General features: G+C 35.4%; 1 protein-coding gene across 4 annotated transcripts in view; it reads left to right on the top strand.

Moving 5' to 3' along the window:
• The window catches only part of MYBL1 (MYB proto-oncogene like 1), a 51,055-nt gene that overhangs the window by 11,290 nt on the left and 21,960 nt on the right, over nucleotides 1-17,805 (top strand). For all 4 annotated transcript variants that reach the window (XM_016959540.4, XM_003311741.5, XM_001158417.6 and 1 more), the window contains exons 3-8: nucleotides 149-220; nucleotides 2,760-2,852; nucleotides 4,332-4,552; nucleotides 6,125-6,299; nucleotides 8,690-8,764; nucleotides 9,340-9,444. In XM_016959540.4, coding sequence (XP_016815029.1) covers nucleotides 149-220; nucleotides 2,760-2,852; nucleotides 4,332-4,552; nucleotides 6,125-6,299; nucleotides 8,690-8,764; nucleotides 9,340-9,444 — 741 coding nt within the window. The remainder of the gene's footprint in view (nucleotides 1-148; nucleotides 221-2,759; nucleotides 2,853-4,331; nucleotides 4,553-6,124; nucleotides 6,300-8,689; nucleotides 8,765-9,339; nucleotides 9,445-17,805) is intronic.

Raw genomic sequence — 17,805 nt, 5'->3', positions numbered from 1 at the left:
TAAATGGAAGAATTTGTATTATAGTGGGTGGCTTTAGTTATTCTATGGTTACCAGATATTCCTTAATAGAATTGGAGAGTTATCTATATTTAGGGGTAGAGGAAAAGGACGGGGGGAAAGCTTTCTAATTTTCGTACTGTTTTAATAGGATGATAAATTAAAGAAGTTGGTCGAACAACATGGAACTGATGATTGGACTCTAATTGCTAGTCATCTTCAAGTAAGTGAAATATTAAATTATATTTCTAACATGGCTGGTTTAAGGCATTGGGTTAAATTTGCTATTTTTCAAAAATGTGTCTACATATTTTAATTTTAGGTTTCCTTCCTAAAAACATCCCTGTTTGTTTGGTCTGCCTCTAGTTGGTTGCTAATGGCTTAGAGAGTCTGGTTTAGAGTCTGGTTTTCTAGTAATGCGTTTATCCAGGGGCCTAAAAAGATTATTAACTTAAAACAAAAATGATAATAAATGTATGTGGGACCTTATAAATATTTGCTAATACATGTTAAAACATTCTGTGAGAAATATATTGAGATATTTGATAGCTAACCAAAAAATCCAGAAAAGCCCTATTAAAAAAAGCTTATCATCTGAGGCTTATCTTTTAAAATGTTGATTTTAAAAACTATTATGCCTATTGTTTACCATACTACTATTCACCTGCTGTTCGTTATATAACTTTATAATTTATGAAGTATTTTCACACGTACTCTTTTTTTTTTTTTGAGACGGAGTTTCGCTCTTGTTGCCCAGTCTGGAGAGCAATGGCGCGATCTCGGCTCACTGCAACCTCTGCCTCCCAGATTCAAGCGATTCTCCTGCCTCAGCCTCCCGAGTAGCTGGGATTACAGGCATGAACCACCACATCCGTCTAACTTTTTGTATTTTTTTTTTTAGTAGAGACGGGGTTTCTCCATGTTGGTCAGGCTGGTCTCGAACTCCCGACCTCAGGTGATCTAACTGCCTCGGCCTCCCAGAGTGCTGGGATTACAGGCGTGAGTCACTGCGCCTGGTCCTCACATATGCTCTTATTTGTATCCTTAATACACTGTGAGTAGTGAGGGAAAATATACATATTTGAATTTAAATATTGACTACTTTGGGTTTCAGAAACCATGTTAACTATGTTTTTTCTATATTGTCATATGACTTTCAACATAACCCAAAAATTGAGATCAAGTAATGGAAAGAGCATAAATTTTGGAGTCAGTTTGAATTATGTTCAAATGTCAGCTCCATGAGCGTGGAAAAATTACTTAGCCTCTTTGATTGTCACCTTCCTTATCTATAATGTCTAGATAATCATACTTGTTTCTGTAGTATGGTTGTGTAGAACTAGAAATAACATATAGGATGTTTGGCACAATTCTTAATATTTAGCAGGTGTTCAATAAATGGAAGCTAGGTTAGAAAAGTTATTTACATTAGCATTAACAGAAATGCTACAAGGACATACAGGAGCAACCTGATTATTTTGAAGAAAGTGTCAGCCTTAAAATGGATTAGCGTTGGTGTACAGAAGCCATAAATGAAGCTGAGTTTGAATAAAAATAATTTTAAGTACATTGGGCAAAAGAGCCATTGGTAGACAAAACATTTTTATCTGTCCCTTTATATGTCTCTAGATTTTCTGTAATCTTGCTTATGAAGTAACAATTTTGTAAACTGTGAATCACTAATAAAGTGTTAGGTGTCATTATCCTTGTAATGTATAGGAGTTACCAGGTTCTGGACTGACTAAAATAAGGCTTCATTTATTATTTTTGGAGTTTGAGATGTTTCTACCCAGATACTGCGTAGGATTTCTTATTCTGGTGAATTCATTTTCTTTTTAAGTGTCAACACTTAACCAATTCAGTGAATTCATTTTCTTTTTAAGTGTCAACACTTAACCAATTTAATTGAAATGTAACATTCATCTTCTATGTAGACTATGTAATGTTTTCTTAATAACTTGGAATCATAATTTATAACATCCTTTTGATCCTATGCAGTAGTATAGCAATGCCTTTACATTTCTTTAAAACTGTATAGTTAGGTACTGCTGAACTACGTGAATCCAGACTGATAGGCTATTTGAGTTCTTTTTCTTCTTTTTTTTTGAGATGAGAGTTTCGCTCTTGTTGCCTAGGTTGGAATGCAATGGTGCAATCTCGGCTCACTGCAACCTCCGCCTCCTGGGTTCAAGCAATTCTTCTGCCTCAGCCTTATGAGTAGCTGGGATTACAGGCACGCACCACCACATCCGGCTAATTTTGTATTTTTAGTAGAGACAGGGTTTCTCCATGTTGGTCAGGCTGGTCTCGAACTCCAGACCTCAGGTGATCCACCCACCTCGGCCTCCGAAAGTGTTGGGATTACAGGCATGAGCCACTGCGCCTGGCACTATTTGAGTTCTTATGTCAGCTTTGTGTAGTTTTCTGTCCACTGCTTTTTATTCCTCAGTATTAAATCCGTTTCTTTATTTCAGTTATCTGTGTTTTATCTTTGCTGCTTCTGTATTATAAGGTGTAGTGTAAAGATACACACTTTAGTTTTAAATAAATTGTTTTTATTTGTAGTCTAAGCCCTGTTGACTACTATAATTAAGAAAAAACATAATTGGGACAGAGATATGTAACATAAATGTTACATGTTTAAAGAATGCTATTGAATACACTATTCTTGAAGTCTTTGTTCTAAGGATGTGAGACATAAATTCGGGCTGACTTGCTTTCTGGAAGACAGTTGTTTAATAACAAAATCTAAATTTTTTCAGAATCGCTCTGATTTTCAGTGCCAGCATCGATGGCAGAAAGTTTTAAATCCTGAATTGATAAAGGGTCCTTGGACTAAAGAAGAAGATCAGAGGGTAATGTGTTCATATTCTTTATATTCACTATGTAGGTAGACTAGCTTTTTTCTTTTTAATGTGTTGTTTTGACATATGAAGTACATGTTTAAGTCACTTTGATTTTGTTCTCCGGAGGCTACTTGCATAAGAATTGAATGTTAAGTGTCTGGAAATGTTGGGTTTTTAGAAAATTGAGTCAAACCAAGTATAACATACAGCCCTTTCTTTCTGAGAGTTTGGTTTGCAGAAGGAAAAATACTTGCTGTAAGGTTAGTTACCTTGTTTTGAGCTCAGTTTCACAACTATTAGGGTATAGTTTTTTGTCAAAAATCTAATTAACATTTTAAAACAGATTTTCATTTTATTTTTACATCTAATAACTTGATATGCACGGAAGTCATTCTTAACTTTTTCTCTTAACCTATAATGAGTCCCAGGATTAGACAGATGTCAGAGCATCATGTTTCCAAAGGTTTTGTGATTTAAAAACCAAGGTCATTGTTTGTGCTATAAAGTTGGAGATGAATAGAAGTGTTTCTGCACTCTTTAGTTAATGCCCTTTAAGTCATTAAAGTTGCTAATGCAGTTGAGGAATTAGAGCATCCTTACTCCTGCTCAAAACAAACTTTATTTGTTATTCTTATTTAAAAAATTTTTTAAATAAGTAGAGATGGAATCTCGCTATGTTGCCCAGGCTGGTCTTGAACTCCTGGGCTCAAGCAATCTGCCCATCTTGGCCACTCAAAATGCTGGGATTAGAGGCTGAGCCATCATGCCCAGCCAGAACAAACTTTAAAGTTACTTCACCTAGACTGCTCTGATTTACTTGATGGCTACTCCTAAGTTTTAAAATGTGTGATCTTGTTTAAAAATGCATTTACCAAAGCCTGAAATTGTAGTTTTTAAAGATAGTAAATATATATAGTGAAAATATCAACATATATTAAACTTAGTCTACCAATATAAAATGTTTATGAGATGATATTTGACATAGGGCAGTGAGATAAAGTGGGCTGGAGTAACTATTCTTGCAATTTTAGGTGAAATAAAAACAACTGTAAAATGTGGAAAAAAGAATATGTAATCTGTGTCCTTTCAGTTTGAGAAAGGAAGAAATGACAACCAATAACTTGGTAGAATCTTTCTGCTTCCTAATTGTATTTTTGTTTTTTGCTTTTGGCTGAAGAGTTTTTTTTTTTTTTTTTTAGATGTAGGAGTAGAAAATGTACAAGTTTCAGCATGTTTACAGTTATTTCAAATTAATAGTGTGTGAAAGCAATTGAATTTCAAGAGTCTTTAATTAGACCCTTGGATTTTTAGATGAGTTTGGAATCAATTTTTGAAGCTGGCAAATGCTAAAGGGGTATTTATTGGTAATTTTTTTTTTTTAACAAATTGTAGTTGTGGCTTGGATTTAATGCATTTATTTAAAATGGTATTCTTATGTTTTAAAATTCTTTGAAGGTAATGCTTTTTTAAACTTTTTCTGTTTCCTAGGTTATTGAATTAGTTCAGAAATATGGGCCAAAAAGATGGTCTTTAATTGCAAAACATTTAAAAGGAAGAATAGGCAAGCAGTGTAGAGAAAGATGGCATAATCATCTGAATCCTGAGGTAAAGAAATCTTCCTGGACAGAAGAGGAGGACAGGATCATCTATGAAGCACATAAGCGGTTGGGAAATCGTTGGGCAGAAATTGCCAAACTACTTCCAGGAAGGTGCTTATATAAATGTATATATATTTTTCTGTACTTAAACATGACCTTTATTACCTTACTGTTAAATGTATTTGCAAGTCCCCGATGACTTTTTTTAAAATTTGTAATTAAAATGTAGACTATATAACATAAGCAACCTTTTGGGACCATTTGTACTAAATTCTGTGGTAAAGGGTATGATTACTTTTTTAATGAATTATTTTATGGCAATAATTTGTACAATAAAATGATAGATTTTAGATTATATAAACATTTAGTACACTCCTAAAATCATGTTGACATATCAGTGTCAATCAAGTGAGACCCCCTTTGTATAAACTCTGTTGGAAAAGAATCTAAATCTAAGATTTCTTTCATATTGCGTTCTATGTGTAAGACCAGGGAATGATATGCTAGCTGTAGTAAACTGCTATGAAAGTGTGTTGGGGAAAATTCAATCTTAATTAATTATGGTATGATCCAAACCATGGAAGTAGTATATATATCCATGTGGCTAAAATACCAAATTTTCCTCAGAGGCAGTGATGTGCTAAGTACACTCTACATTGTACTGGTTCATATGTTTTCTAATAGCGTTTAGTACAGCAGACGAACAACCTTGTGAAAATTCATAACTTAGAAGATACGCATTTGTCTTTTGTTGCTGTAATCTCTATCTGTATAGTACTTTATAGCATTAAGTGCTTTTACATGTATTCTTAATTTTTATAGACTTGGAAAGTATACAGAGCAAACATTGCTATCTTTGTTTTATAGATAAGATATTAAGGCATAGTGTTAAATTTTTTATTCAAGTTATTAAACCAGGTCTAGATGCTTTTAATCTCTTATACGTCTTCTTACTTTCCATAGAACCTAGCTTAGTGCCTTAACATTTACTGAAAACCTGCTTTATGTGTGTATATTTTATGAGGGATGAAATTTGCAAGTAACCATAGGTTGAAGATTTTCATTTTTATAAAGGGAACCTTAGATAAGAAGGGAGCCAATGAATTCTTTCTTACCATAAATATTTTGTTCTAAGAAGTGAAAAAGAATACTGGGATTCTTTAGTTTGTGATTTGCTTTTCATGATCATGTTTGTTCCTGGCTTAAGACCTTGGCCCTTGCTATACTCTTTATCTGGAATGCTCTTTTTTTCTTTCTGTTCTTGTATAGCTGGTTTGTTCTAACCAAACCAAAATTACTCCGTTACCCACTTTTCTTATCCTACTTTATTTGCATTGTAGTGAATTTTTTATTCATTTATTTGTTTTTCTATTCTTCCTTCCTTCCCACTCCCACACTTCCAAGGAGAGTGTAAGCTCCACGAGAGCAGTGACCTACTTTGCCTTATTCACTGCAATATTTCTGGTGCTTAGAACTATGCCTGACATATGCACATACAGTTTATCTTTTGAATTTTTAAAAAATACCTATCTTCCTGAGTAGAAACTCCAAAAGAAAAATTAAGAAAAAAGTATCTAATTTCATCAGTGTAAAAATTTGTTTTAAGCACTTTGTACAAGTTAACACAGTGTTGAAATCTGTGGAATCCTTTTTTCTTTTTAAATCATACCTTTCCTTTCTTAGGACTGATAATTCTATCAAAAATCATTGGAATTCTACTATGCGAAGAAAAGTGGAACAGGAGGGCTATTTACAAGACGGAATAAAATCAGAACGACCTTCATCTAAACTTCAACACAAACCTTGTGCAGCTATGGATCATATGCAAACCCAGAATCAGTTTTACATACCTGTTCAGGCACATACTTTTAATACCTTTATTATTTAAAAAATTTTCTTAAGTTGCTATATGGGAAGATGTTTGGTTTCTTAATAGGACAAATACAATGCATATTAAGGGGTAAATAGACAAACTGAAAACAATGTGTAACTTTGATTTATAAATATTTTGGGAACAAATTTATTAAAATGTTTCCTTTTATATGTAATTTTTACATTAAGAAACTATGTACATTTCCTAATACTCTGATTCTTTGAATCTTCATTTATGATTCAAAGCTAATGGTCATCTGTGCTTTAACATTCTATTGTACTTTCCATTTAAAAAATTTTGGCGTAATTATAGTATTGCTTATCTCTAAGAGGTAGGTATATATAAAATGGCTTAAAAGAGAAAGTAGCAAAAATAAGTAATTGTTTTGGGGGTGTGGTAATTAATTGGACTTTGCTGGCATTCAACTTTGCTTTTCCCCCTAATAACTAATCACTTGGGTAATTTTAGTCTTTGTTTAGATGATTCATTAAAGTAGGTATTATACGAGCTCAAAATGGGGCAAGCTCTATGTTGTCCCTTACAGTGCATTTTTCTACTTGGAAGAAATTAGTGTAGGAGTCTTCATGAGATTTGTTTTACATTTCCCTGTCTACCTGTTATGCCATTTTTCACAATGAGCAATTCTTGGTTCTTGTCACATAAATTGTAAAGATTAAGTCAGGACTTAGTAGTTGTCTACCAAAAGATAAAATTGGGCAAGATATTAAAAATCTGTGCTTACTATGCCTCAGATTTGATTTTTGACGTTTTGTGGACATTGTTAAGTTTTTTAAGCATCATTTTAAAAGAACCACTTAGAGTAATGACATTTTCATTAACAATAGGAAAACATGTGAAGACAGTATAATTATCTGCTGATACTCAATACCTCAAGGTTTTTATTATGTTTCTTCACATTTTTCTTTAGAGTCTAGATTTCAGCAGCATAAACTGAAACATTCTGCTTCTGTCTTAGAAAGTTTATCATTTAAATTTATTTTTTTAACTCGTAGAAAGATAATACATGGGGCCAACAGAGTATTTAACAGTCTTAATCTAAATATGTTGGAAAGATGAGGATATTTCTTATACTGTAAGAATTGTTTCCTTTTTAATTTAGATATATTCATTATTCAATTAATTTAAACTAATAAAATAATTTTATTATATGTGTGACTTGATAAAAGAATAGATGGGTTTAAAATACTGTCACAGATTTTCATGAAAAGTTTGGGAAAGATACGTTTCTAATTCATTAGAGTTACCAAGTCGAGCGATAAGTGGTACTAATCGAGTATTCTAAAAGTTAAGTTCTATGTTAGAAGTTATACATAATGATTCTGCATTATATAGTGTTTTAGGTAGACCATTACGGAAAGCAGACAATTTCATATTTATAGTTTTTGATTTTAAGGCTTTTTTTTTTTTTCTTTTTGAGACAGAATCTCTTTCTGTTACCAGGCTGGAATGCAGTGGTGCGCACACAGCTCACTGCAGCCTCAACCTTCTGGGCTCATGTGATCCTCCTGCTTCGGCCTCCTGAGTAGCTGGGACTACAGGCGTGCTCCACTACACCTGGCTAATTTTTTTATTTTTTGTAAAGACAGGGTCTTGCCATGTTGCCCAGGCTGGTCTTGGACTCCTGGGCTCAAGCGACCATACCCCCTCAGCCTCCCAAAGTGCTGGAATTACAGGGGTGGGCCACTGTACCCGGCCCCGATTTTAAGGCTTTTAAAAACACCTCCTCTCATATTTCTTTCCACTACTGCTTACTGAATTTATATGTATCTTGAAAATTCTTATTACAGATGTTTTAGAAAAGAAGCAGAATGATACTTAGCCTATCATCAGTATATCTATTAAAAGTATGTGAGTGATTCTGATTGTTTTTCTAAGACAAGTAATAGAAGAAGACTTTGGCATGGGGTGGTGATAAAAGTAGGAGATATGAACATTGAAAAACTTGCTTCAGGTCTCTGTCCTTGTGAGTGCTTCATTCATATGGACACATAGGAACACAATTACTTTGTTTTCTTTAGGAGATAGAGCAACCCTTCTAATAGTAGATGTTTAAATATATTTGGTGAATGTCAGATTTAATAAACTGGCTGATAAATCTAGGCTAAGTAATTCTCATATTTCATCTGAAAAAAAGTCTTTTCTAAGTGTTACGACTTTTAATCATAGATTCTAGGAGTGGAGCTGTAGTTATTTAATAGATAAGAAAGTATTATAGGTATAACATTTCAAAATTAATACAGGTACTTTCTAAGTTTTTTATGTTGATACTGTGTCAAAAGTTTTTGTCATTTGCTTCAGATTTTAAACATTTATAGCATTATATGTATGATAATAATGCATTAATTACTTTTTAGATCCCTGGGTATCAGTATGTGTCACCTGAAGGCAATTGTATAGAACATGTTCAGCCTACTTCTGCCTTTATTCAGGTAAGTTTTACTTATAACGAAAACCAAAGGAAATGTGTTCAGTCACATTTTTAAAAGCCTAATAGTATCTATTTCCTCATCTATTAAACTAGTATAAAAATAATACGATCTGTCCTACTTGGAGTACTCTAACTGTAAAGAAGAAAGTGTGTAAGTGAGTTTGAAGAAATATAAACTGTACAAAGATGATTGATGATACCAGTATGGTAGTCCTTTCATTCTTTCAAGGTAAAGCATTCAAGTTGGGAATGGACATATTTTTGCTAAATTGTATAGAATGTATGTATTATGATTTAAAAATATAAAATATTTCAGACGTACATTTCAGCTGATAGAGATGATGCAACATTTTTTAAGTCATTAAAATTTTCCCAAATCTGTTAAGTTGAAAATATTTACCAGCACCTCTTTAGATACCAGAGGGATTGTGATAATGAGTAGTTAGTATTTAGTAGCATTAAGCTTTATTAGAAAAAATATATTTCATGTTGCATAGAAGAAAATAAAAATGAGAATACTAATAATAAAGCAATTATGTAAGCAGCCTGTTTTCTCTTTTATTTAACTTATTTTAGCAACCCTTCATTGATGAAGATCCTGATAAGGAAAAGAAAATAAAGGAACTTGAGATGCTTCTTATGTCAGCTGAGAATGAAGTTAGAAGAAAGCGAATTCCATCAGTAAGAAATAAGCTTGTTATTTGTATTAGAATCTTTCATATATGCTTTTTGTCATTTTTATCAGCTAGAAAGCATACTCAGTATGACTGCAGATTTTAATATGGAGTAAAAATAGTTTTGTTTTTTTTTTAATTTGCAACTTTGAGGTTGCCTGTTTTTTTCTTTTTCTTTTTGAGACAGGGTCTTGCTCTGTCACCCAGGCAGAAATGCAGTGGTGTAATCACTGCTCACTGAAGCCTTGACCTCCTGGGCTCAAATGATGCCCCACCTCAGCCTCTCAAGTAGCTGGGACTACAGGTGCCTGCCACCATGCCTGACAATTTTTTTTTATTTTTGTAGAGATGGGGTTTCACCGTGTTGCTCAGGCTGGTCTCAAACTCCTGGGCTCAAGTGATTCTCCTGCCTTGGCCTCCCAAAGTGCTGGGATTATAGGTGTGAGCCGCTGTGCCTGGCCCAAGGTTGCCTGATTTTGATATGCATTTCTTTGAGCATAATTTACAATGTTCTGTATTAGGATACTTCTTGAGTCATAAATGCAAAGCAGATGTAAAGTAAAATCTTATATATGTGTGTATATATATATAAATATACACACATATATATTTGTGAAAATTATGTGTGTTTAGATTAGGCTTTGGCTTTATTTTAGACATTCCATGTAATGATGGGTTTAATTCTTTTTAAAATATAGAATTGAATAGATGTAGAGGGATTTATGAGCTCCAAAATTATTTTTATTCTCTTTGAAAATTTTTTCCTATTTACTAGATTTAGAATATGAGTTCAGTAAATTTAAAAAAGTAATAACACTAAAAATATATGGAAAAAGGAACATTTAGATTTTATGCTCTCTAAACAATTCTTCTAAAAGAAGAAATTTTATATAGATGTTGGGTGTTGGTTACCACATGTGAAAACTATTGTGTAAGATTTGGCTGATGAGACTAACTAGGAGTGTTAAATTAGGATCAAAGGTAATCATTCTAGTAGAATTAAGCAGGTTATGCTAGATTGGTTAAAAGAAAGATACAAGTTTATATTTAAATGACTTTTCTTAGGTTTTTAAATTAAAAAAAAATTTTTTTTTTTTGAGACAGAGTCTTGCTCTGTTGCCCAGGCTGGAGTGCAGTGGCGTGATCTTGGCTCACTGCAAGCTCCGCCTCCCGGGTTCACGCCATTCTCCTGCCTCAGCCTCTGAGTAGCTGGGACTGCAGGCGCCTGCCACCACGCCCAGCTAATTTTTTATATTTTTAGTAGAGACTAGGTTTCACCGTGTTAGCCAGGATGATCTCGATCTCCTGACCTCGTGATCCTCCTGCCTCAGCCTCCCAAAGTGCTGGGATTAGGGCGTGAGCCACCGCACCCAGCCAAATTAAAATTTTTAAATTGGGAAATAATTGTACATATTCGTGGGGTACACAGTGATGTTTCTGTACATGTAATGTATACTGACCAGATCATGGTAATTAGCATATCCATCATCTCAAATTAGTTATAATTTCTCTGTCTTGGGAACATTGAATATCCCTGCTTCTAACTATTTGAACCTATTTAATATTGTTAACTGTAGTCATCCTACAGTGATATAGAACACTAGAACTTGTTCCTTCTATCTAGCTGTGATTTTGTATTCTTTAACATATATTTCCCTGTCCCTCCCTTCATCCTACCCTTCCTTTAAATAACACTTTTAAAAATTTAAAATAATGCCTTGAGCCTTATTATTTTTATTAGTATTATTATTATTTTTTTTGAGACAGAGTCTCACTCTCTCACTCAAGCGGGAGTGCAGTGGTGCAATCTTGGCTCTACAAAAAGTTTTTTTTTTTTTTTTAATTAGCTAAGTGTGGTGGTGCACACCTGTGGTCCTAACTACCCAGAAGGCTCCTGGGTTCAAGTGATTCTCCTGCCTCAGCCTCCTGAGTAGCTGGGATTACAGGCATGTACCAACATGCCCGGCTAATTTTTAAAATTGTTTTAGTAGAGATGGCATTTCACCATATTCCCCAGGCTAGTCTTGAACACCTAACCTCAAGTGATTTGCCCACCTTGGCCTCCCAAAGTACTGGGATTATAGACATGAGCCACCATTCCTTGCCCCTTTTTACATTTAGAAAAGGGTTTGTTTGTTTATTTTTTGTTTGGGACTGAATGAGAGGACAGAATATTGAGAGTGACTGGGAACTCAGGCAAAATTACTAAGAAGATAACCTGAGATCTTGAAATAGTATTATGAGGCAACTGGTGATGTCTTTATACTACTTAAGAGGATATTAATAAAAATGATATTTATTGATTATAATAGGCAAGATATATACCATAAGAAAAGCAATTTCTGTTTTTTGTTTTTTTGGGGTTTTTTGAGTCAGGGTCTTGGTCTGTTGCCTAGGCTGGAGTGCAGTGGTACGATCATGGCTCACTGCAGCCTCAGCCTCTTAGGTTTAAGCAGTCCTCCCACCTCAGCTTCCTGGGTAGCTAAGACCACAGGTGTGTGCCACCACACTTGGCTAATAAAAAAAAATACTTTTTGTAGAGACAAGATTTCCCTATGTTGCAGTTTCTGTTTTGAAACTGCAAAAACCATGAGCAACTAGGAAGACCTGACATATACTTACCTTAAAGTTAATTTGTTTTGTTAAGAAGCTACAAATAGACTGGGCTTGGTGGCTCATGCCTGTAATCTCAGGACTTTGAGAGGCTGAGGTGGGAGGGTCACTTAAGCCCAGGAGTTTGAGACCAGCCTTGGCAACATAGTGAGACCCCATCTCTACAAAAAATTTAAAAAGAAATAGATAGGCATGGTGGCACATGCCTGTGGTTCCAGTTACTCAGGAGGCTGAGGCAGAAGGATCACTTGAGCCTGGGAGGTCGAGGCTGCAGTCAGCAGTTATCACACCCCTGCACTCCAACCTGGGCAACAGAGCAAGACCCCATCTTAAAAATAAATAAATAAATTAGCCAGGCATGGTAGCACGTGCCTGTAGTCCCAGCTACTCAAAAGGCTGAGCGGGGGAGGATTGTTTAAGCTCAGGGGTTTGAGGCTGCAGTGAGCTATGATCATATCACTGCACTTCAGCCTGGGTGACAGAGCAAGAACCTGTCTCAAAAAAAAAAAAAAAAAAGCCACAAAGAATTATGGTTAGAGAATCAGCATTTGTAGATGATTATATCATGTTTAAACCATTTTGGATTTTTAATAGAATCTTACCCTTTTTTAATTTAACAGGAAAAATATAACTAAAAGAATGAATATTTTGCATTAAAAAGGAAGAAAGTTATTTTCTTTTTAGAACTATCTAAAATCTGTTCTCATAAAGATTTGGTTGAATAAGTGTATATTCTGAAATCTAGAGGGAAGTTGCTGCAGCCAGTAGAATAGACTCCGTACCCATATGAAGCATTTTTTTTATTTCTTTTTGTGTTGGAGTCTTACACTGTCGCCCGGCTGGAGTGCAGTGGCGTGATCTTGGCTCACTGCAACCTCCAACTCCCTGGTTCAAGCGATTCTCCTGCCTCAGCCTCCTGAGTAGCTGAGATTACAGGCATGTGCCACCACACCCAGCTAATTTTTGTGTTATTAGTAGAAACGGGGTTTCATCATGTTGGCCAGGATGGTCTTGATTTCCTGACCTCGTGATCCACCTGCCTTGGCCTCCCAAAGTGTTGGGATTACAGGCATGAGCCACCGTGCCCTCCCTAAAGTTTTTTTTCCTAAACAGTTATGTGACAATATTGACTGCCATTTTACTGAGTATCCATTGAGCTCTACTCTTGTGAATGTTTTATATGTATGCTTGGTAATCCTGATGTTAACTCTGTTAAGTGGGTAGAATTTCATTAGAGAGTTCACATTTAGGGCCGAATGTAGTGACTCACGCCTGTAATCCCAACACTTTGGGAGGCTGAGGCGGGCAGATCACTTGAGGCCAGGAGTTCGAGACCAGCCTGGGCAACATGGCGAAACCCTGTCTCTGCAAAAAATACAAAAACTAACCAGGTGTGATGGTGCGCTCCTGTAGTCCCAGCTACTTGGGAAGGTGAGGTGGGAGGATCACTTGAGCCTGGGAGATGGAGTTTGCAGTGAGCTGAGATCGGGCCAGTGCATTCCAGCCTGGACGACAGAGCGAGACCCTGTCTCAAAAAAAAAAAAAAAAAAAAAAAAGGGATTCACATTTAGGTCTGTCTGATTGTAACCTATGGTTTTTTCACTGGGCCCAGTTATTGCCCTATTTGTGTGTTGGATCTTTTTCTCACCTGCATACCAACTGAAAGGTATGTGGTTTGGAGGGAACCACGTGTTCCCTCCAGCATGAGAGGAAAACCATGCTGTTTCCTGAAAGTGATTGTCAAGTCAGAAGGTGGCTATGCTAATGAAATGGAAAATAATGAAATGAAATAAGATTACTTTAATTTCTTTTATTTATAAAACACATCGAATTTGCTTTGCAACAGTGTTTTATTACCTTATTTAGGTTGAAATGTAACATTTTGTTGTGAATCCCTAGAACATTCTGAAAATTTTTACTTTTAGTAGTAATAGTTACCATTATTCAGTGCTTCCTATAGACTTCCAGTGTGCTGTCTACCATATGGCAGTTACTAGCCACATTTAATTTTAAACAAAACTTAAAATTCAGTTCATTAGTTGCACTAGCCACGTATCAGTTGCTTATATGGCTAGTGGCTCCCATATTGAGCAGCTGGAAATATAGAACATTTTCATCATCTCAGAAAGTTTGGAGTTCCCTCCAAACCACATACCTTTCAGTTGGTATGCAGGTGAGAAAAAGATCCAACACACAAAGAGGGCGATAACTGGGCCCTGTGAAAAATGCTACACACTTCACATGTTGTTTCTCATTCATAACTCTTCAAGGCCTCTTTTCTTATTTTTTAATTATAAAACACTAGAAAACTAGGCTTGCAAGATAAGTAAATTGCCTAGTGTACATTTCTAAAGAGATAAAGAAAAATGACATAGTCTCTGACTTCAGGTTTTACTCTGCAGTGGGAACCTACACAAGAAACAGGATAGTATATGATAAAATAAGGCACAAGGGTTTTTTTTTGCTTTTATTATTATTTTTAATTGACACAATAATTGTACATATTTTCTGGGTGTACAGTGTACTATTTTGATACATGTATGCAATGTGTCTTGGTCAAGTCTTGGTAATTAGCATATCCATCACCTCAAACATTTATCATTTCTTTGTGTTGGGAACATTTAAATCCTGCTTTTATAGCTATTTGAAAATATACAACAAGTTGCTGTTAATTATAGTTACCCTATAGTGCTATAGAACACTGGAACTTACTCCTCCTCTCTAGTTGTACTTATATATCCATTAACCAACCTTTGGCTACTCTCCCTTCTCCGCTTCCCTTCCTTGGCTCCCCTTCTTCTCCTCTAGTAGCCACTATTCTTCTCTATACTTCTATGAGATCTACTTTTTTAGCTTCCACATGTAAGTGAGAACCTACAGTGTTTATCTTTCTCTGCCTGGCTTATTTCATTTAACATAATGTCCTCCAACTTCATTTGTGTTGCCACAAATGATAGAATTTCATGTTATTTTTATGGCTAAATAGTATTATGTGGTTATGTGTCTATGTATGTGTGTGTGTATAAATATACAGACATAGCACATTTTCTTGCTTTATTCATCTGTTGATAGGCAATTAGGTTGATTGCATATCTGTGAATAGTGCTGTAATAAACATGGAAGTACATATATGATTTTCTTTCCTTTGGATACATACCCAGTAGTGGGATTACTGGATCATATCATAGTCTATTTTTAGTTTTTTGAAGAGCCTCCATAGTGTTTTTGATAATGGCTGTACTAATTTACATTCCTTCCAACAGTAGAGTTCCCCTTTCTCCACATCTTTGCCAGCATCTGTTATTTTTTGTCTTTTTGATAATAGTCATTCTGACAAGGGTGAGATGATATCTCATCGTGGTTTTGATTTGCATTTCCCTGATGAGTAGTGATATTGAGCATTTTTTAATATACCCATTGTCCATTTGTATGTTTTCTTTTGAGAAATATTGGTTCAGCTCATTTGCCTATTTTAAGTCAGATTATTGGCTGGGTGCCTTGTCTCGTGCTTGTAATTCCAACACTTTGAGAGGCTAAGGTGGGTAGATTGCTTGAGCTCATGAGTTCGAGACCAGCCTGGGCAACATGGTGAAACCCCATCTTTACAAAAAATACAAAACTTAGCCAGGCATGGTGGTGAGCACCTGTAGTCCCAGCTACTCAGAATGCTGAGGTGGGAGGATGGCTCGAGCCTGGGAGGTGGAGGGTGCAGTGAGCTGGGATGGCACCATTGCAGTGTAGCCTGGGCAACAGAGCCGGACCTTATCTCAAAAAAAAAAAAAAAAAAAAAAAAAACCAAAAAACAAAACCCAAACCAGATTATTATTAGTATTTTTTGTTGTTGAGTTTTTTGTCTAGTCTAGATATTAATCCTTTGTTGGTTAATAGTTTGCAAATATTTTCTCCCATCCTGTACATCATTTCTCTCTTCATTCTGTTGATTGCCTCCTTTGCTGTGCAGAAGCTTTTTAGTTTAATATAATCCCGTTTGTCTATTTTTGCTTTTACTGCCTGTGTTTTTGAGGTCTTCCCCATAAAATTTTTGCCCAAACAATGTCCTAAAACATTTCTCCTATGTTTTCTTTCTTTTTTTGAGACAAAGCTTCATTCTTGTCACCCAGGCTGGAGTGCAGTGGCAGTGGCGCGATCTCGGTTCACTGCAACCTCCGCCTTTTGGAGGTTCTCCTGCCTCAGCCTCCTGAGTAGCTGGAATTACAGGCGCCTGCCACCACGCCCAGCTAATTTTTTGGTATTTTTAGGAGAGACGAGGTTTCACCATGTTGGCCAGGCTGGTCTCGAGCTCCTGACCTCAAGTGATCTGCCTGCCTCGGCCTCCCAAAGTGCTGGGATTACAGGCATGAGGCCACTGTGCCCAGCCTTTATGTTTTCTTCTAGTAGTTTTATATTTTGGGTGTTAAATTTAAGTCTTTCATCCATTTTGAATTGATTTTCTTCTTTCACAAAAAAGGAGGTTTTTTTAATATGGTGAGAGATAGGGAGCTAGTTTCATTTTTCTGCATATGGATATCCAGTTTTCCCAGCATTATTTATTGAAGAGACTCTCTCTTCTTCCATCAGTGTTCTTGGTGCCTTTGTTGAGAGTCTGTAAATGCGTGGATTTATTTCTGGGTTATGTATTCTGTTCCAGTACCATGCTGTTTTGGTTACTACAGCTCTATATAGAATATTTGGAAGCGTGTTAGTGTGATGCCTCCAGCTTTGTTTTTTTTTTTTGTTTGTTTGTTTGTTTTTTTGCTTAGGATTACTTTAGCTATTTGTAGTTTTTAAAATGAATTTTAGCATTGTTTTTGCTACTTTTGGGGAGAATGTCATTGGTATTTTGATAAAGATTGCACTGAACCGTAGATTACTTTTGGTAATATGGTCATTTTCACAATATTAATTCTTCTAATTCTTGAACATGGGAGATCTTTGTATTTTTTCATGTCCTCTTCAATTTTTTTTATCAGTGTTTTGTAGTTTTTCTTGTAGAAATCTTTTACCTTCTTGGTTTAATTTATCCTATGTATTTTATTTTTTTGTAGCTATTGTAAATGGCATTGCTTTCTTGATTTCTTTTTGTGCTAGTTTGTTGTTGGTGTATAGAAACACTACTGATTTATTTTATTTTATTTTTTAATTTTAGAGATGGGGGTCTCGCTATCTTGCCCAGGCTGGTCTTGAACTCCAGACCTCAAGTGATCCTCCTGCCTTGTCCTCCCAAAGTGCTGATATTACAGGCGTGAGCCACCGTGCCCAGCCAAAACACGACTGATTTTTTGTGTGTTGATGTTTTGTCCTGCAACATTACCCCATTTGTTTGTCAGTTCTAAGAGTTTTTTTAGAGGAGCTTTATATAGGGTTATAGGGTTTTCTATATATAAGTTCATGTTGTCTGCAAATGGGGACAGTTTGACTTCCTTTTTTCCATTTTGGATGCCTTTTCTTTTTCTCTTGCCTAATTGTTTTGGCTAGGACTTCCAGTACTGTGTTGAATAGAAGTGGTGAAAATGGACATCCTTGTCTCATTTGAGATCTTAGAGAAAAAGCTTTCAACTTTTCCTTGTTCAGTATGATGTTGGCTGTGGTTTTGTCATATATGGCCTTTATTGTGTGTTTTTTCTATAGTTAACTTGTTGAGAGTTTTTATCGTGAAGGGATGTTGAATTTTATCAAATGATTTTTCATGTCTATTGAGATAATCTTTATTCTATTGATATTTGATTTTATTTATTGATTTATGTATGTTGAATCA

The sequence above is a fragment of the Pan troglodytes genome, chromosome 7 (assembly GCF_028858775.2).
Source record: "Pan troglodytes isolate AG18354 chromosome 7, NHGRI_mPanTro3-v2.0_pri, whole genome shotgun sequence".
NCBI lineage: Eukaryota > Metazoa > Chordata > Mammalia > Primates > Hominidae > Pan > Pan troglodytes.
Note: the sequence above shows the minus strand (reverse complement) of the source record. Positions and strands in the feature narration are given on the sequence as shown.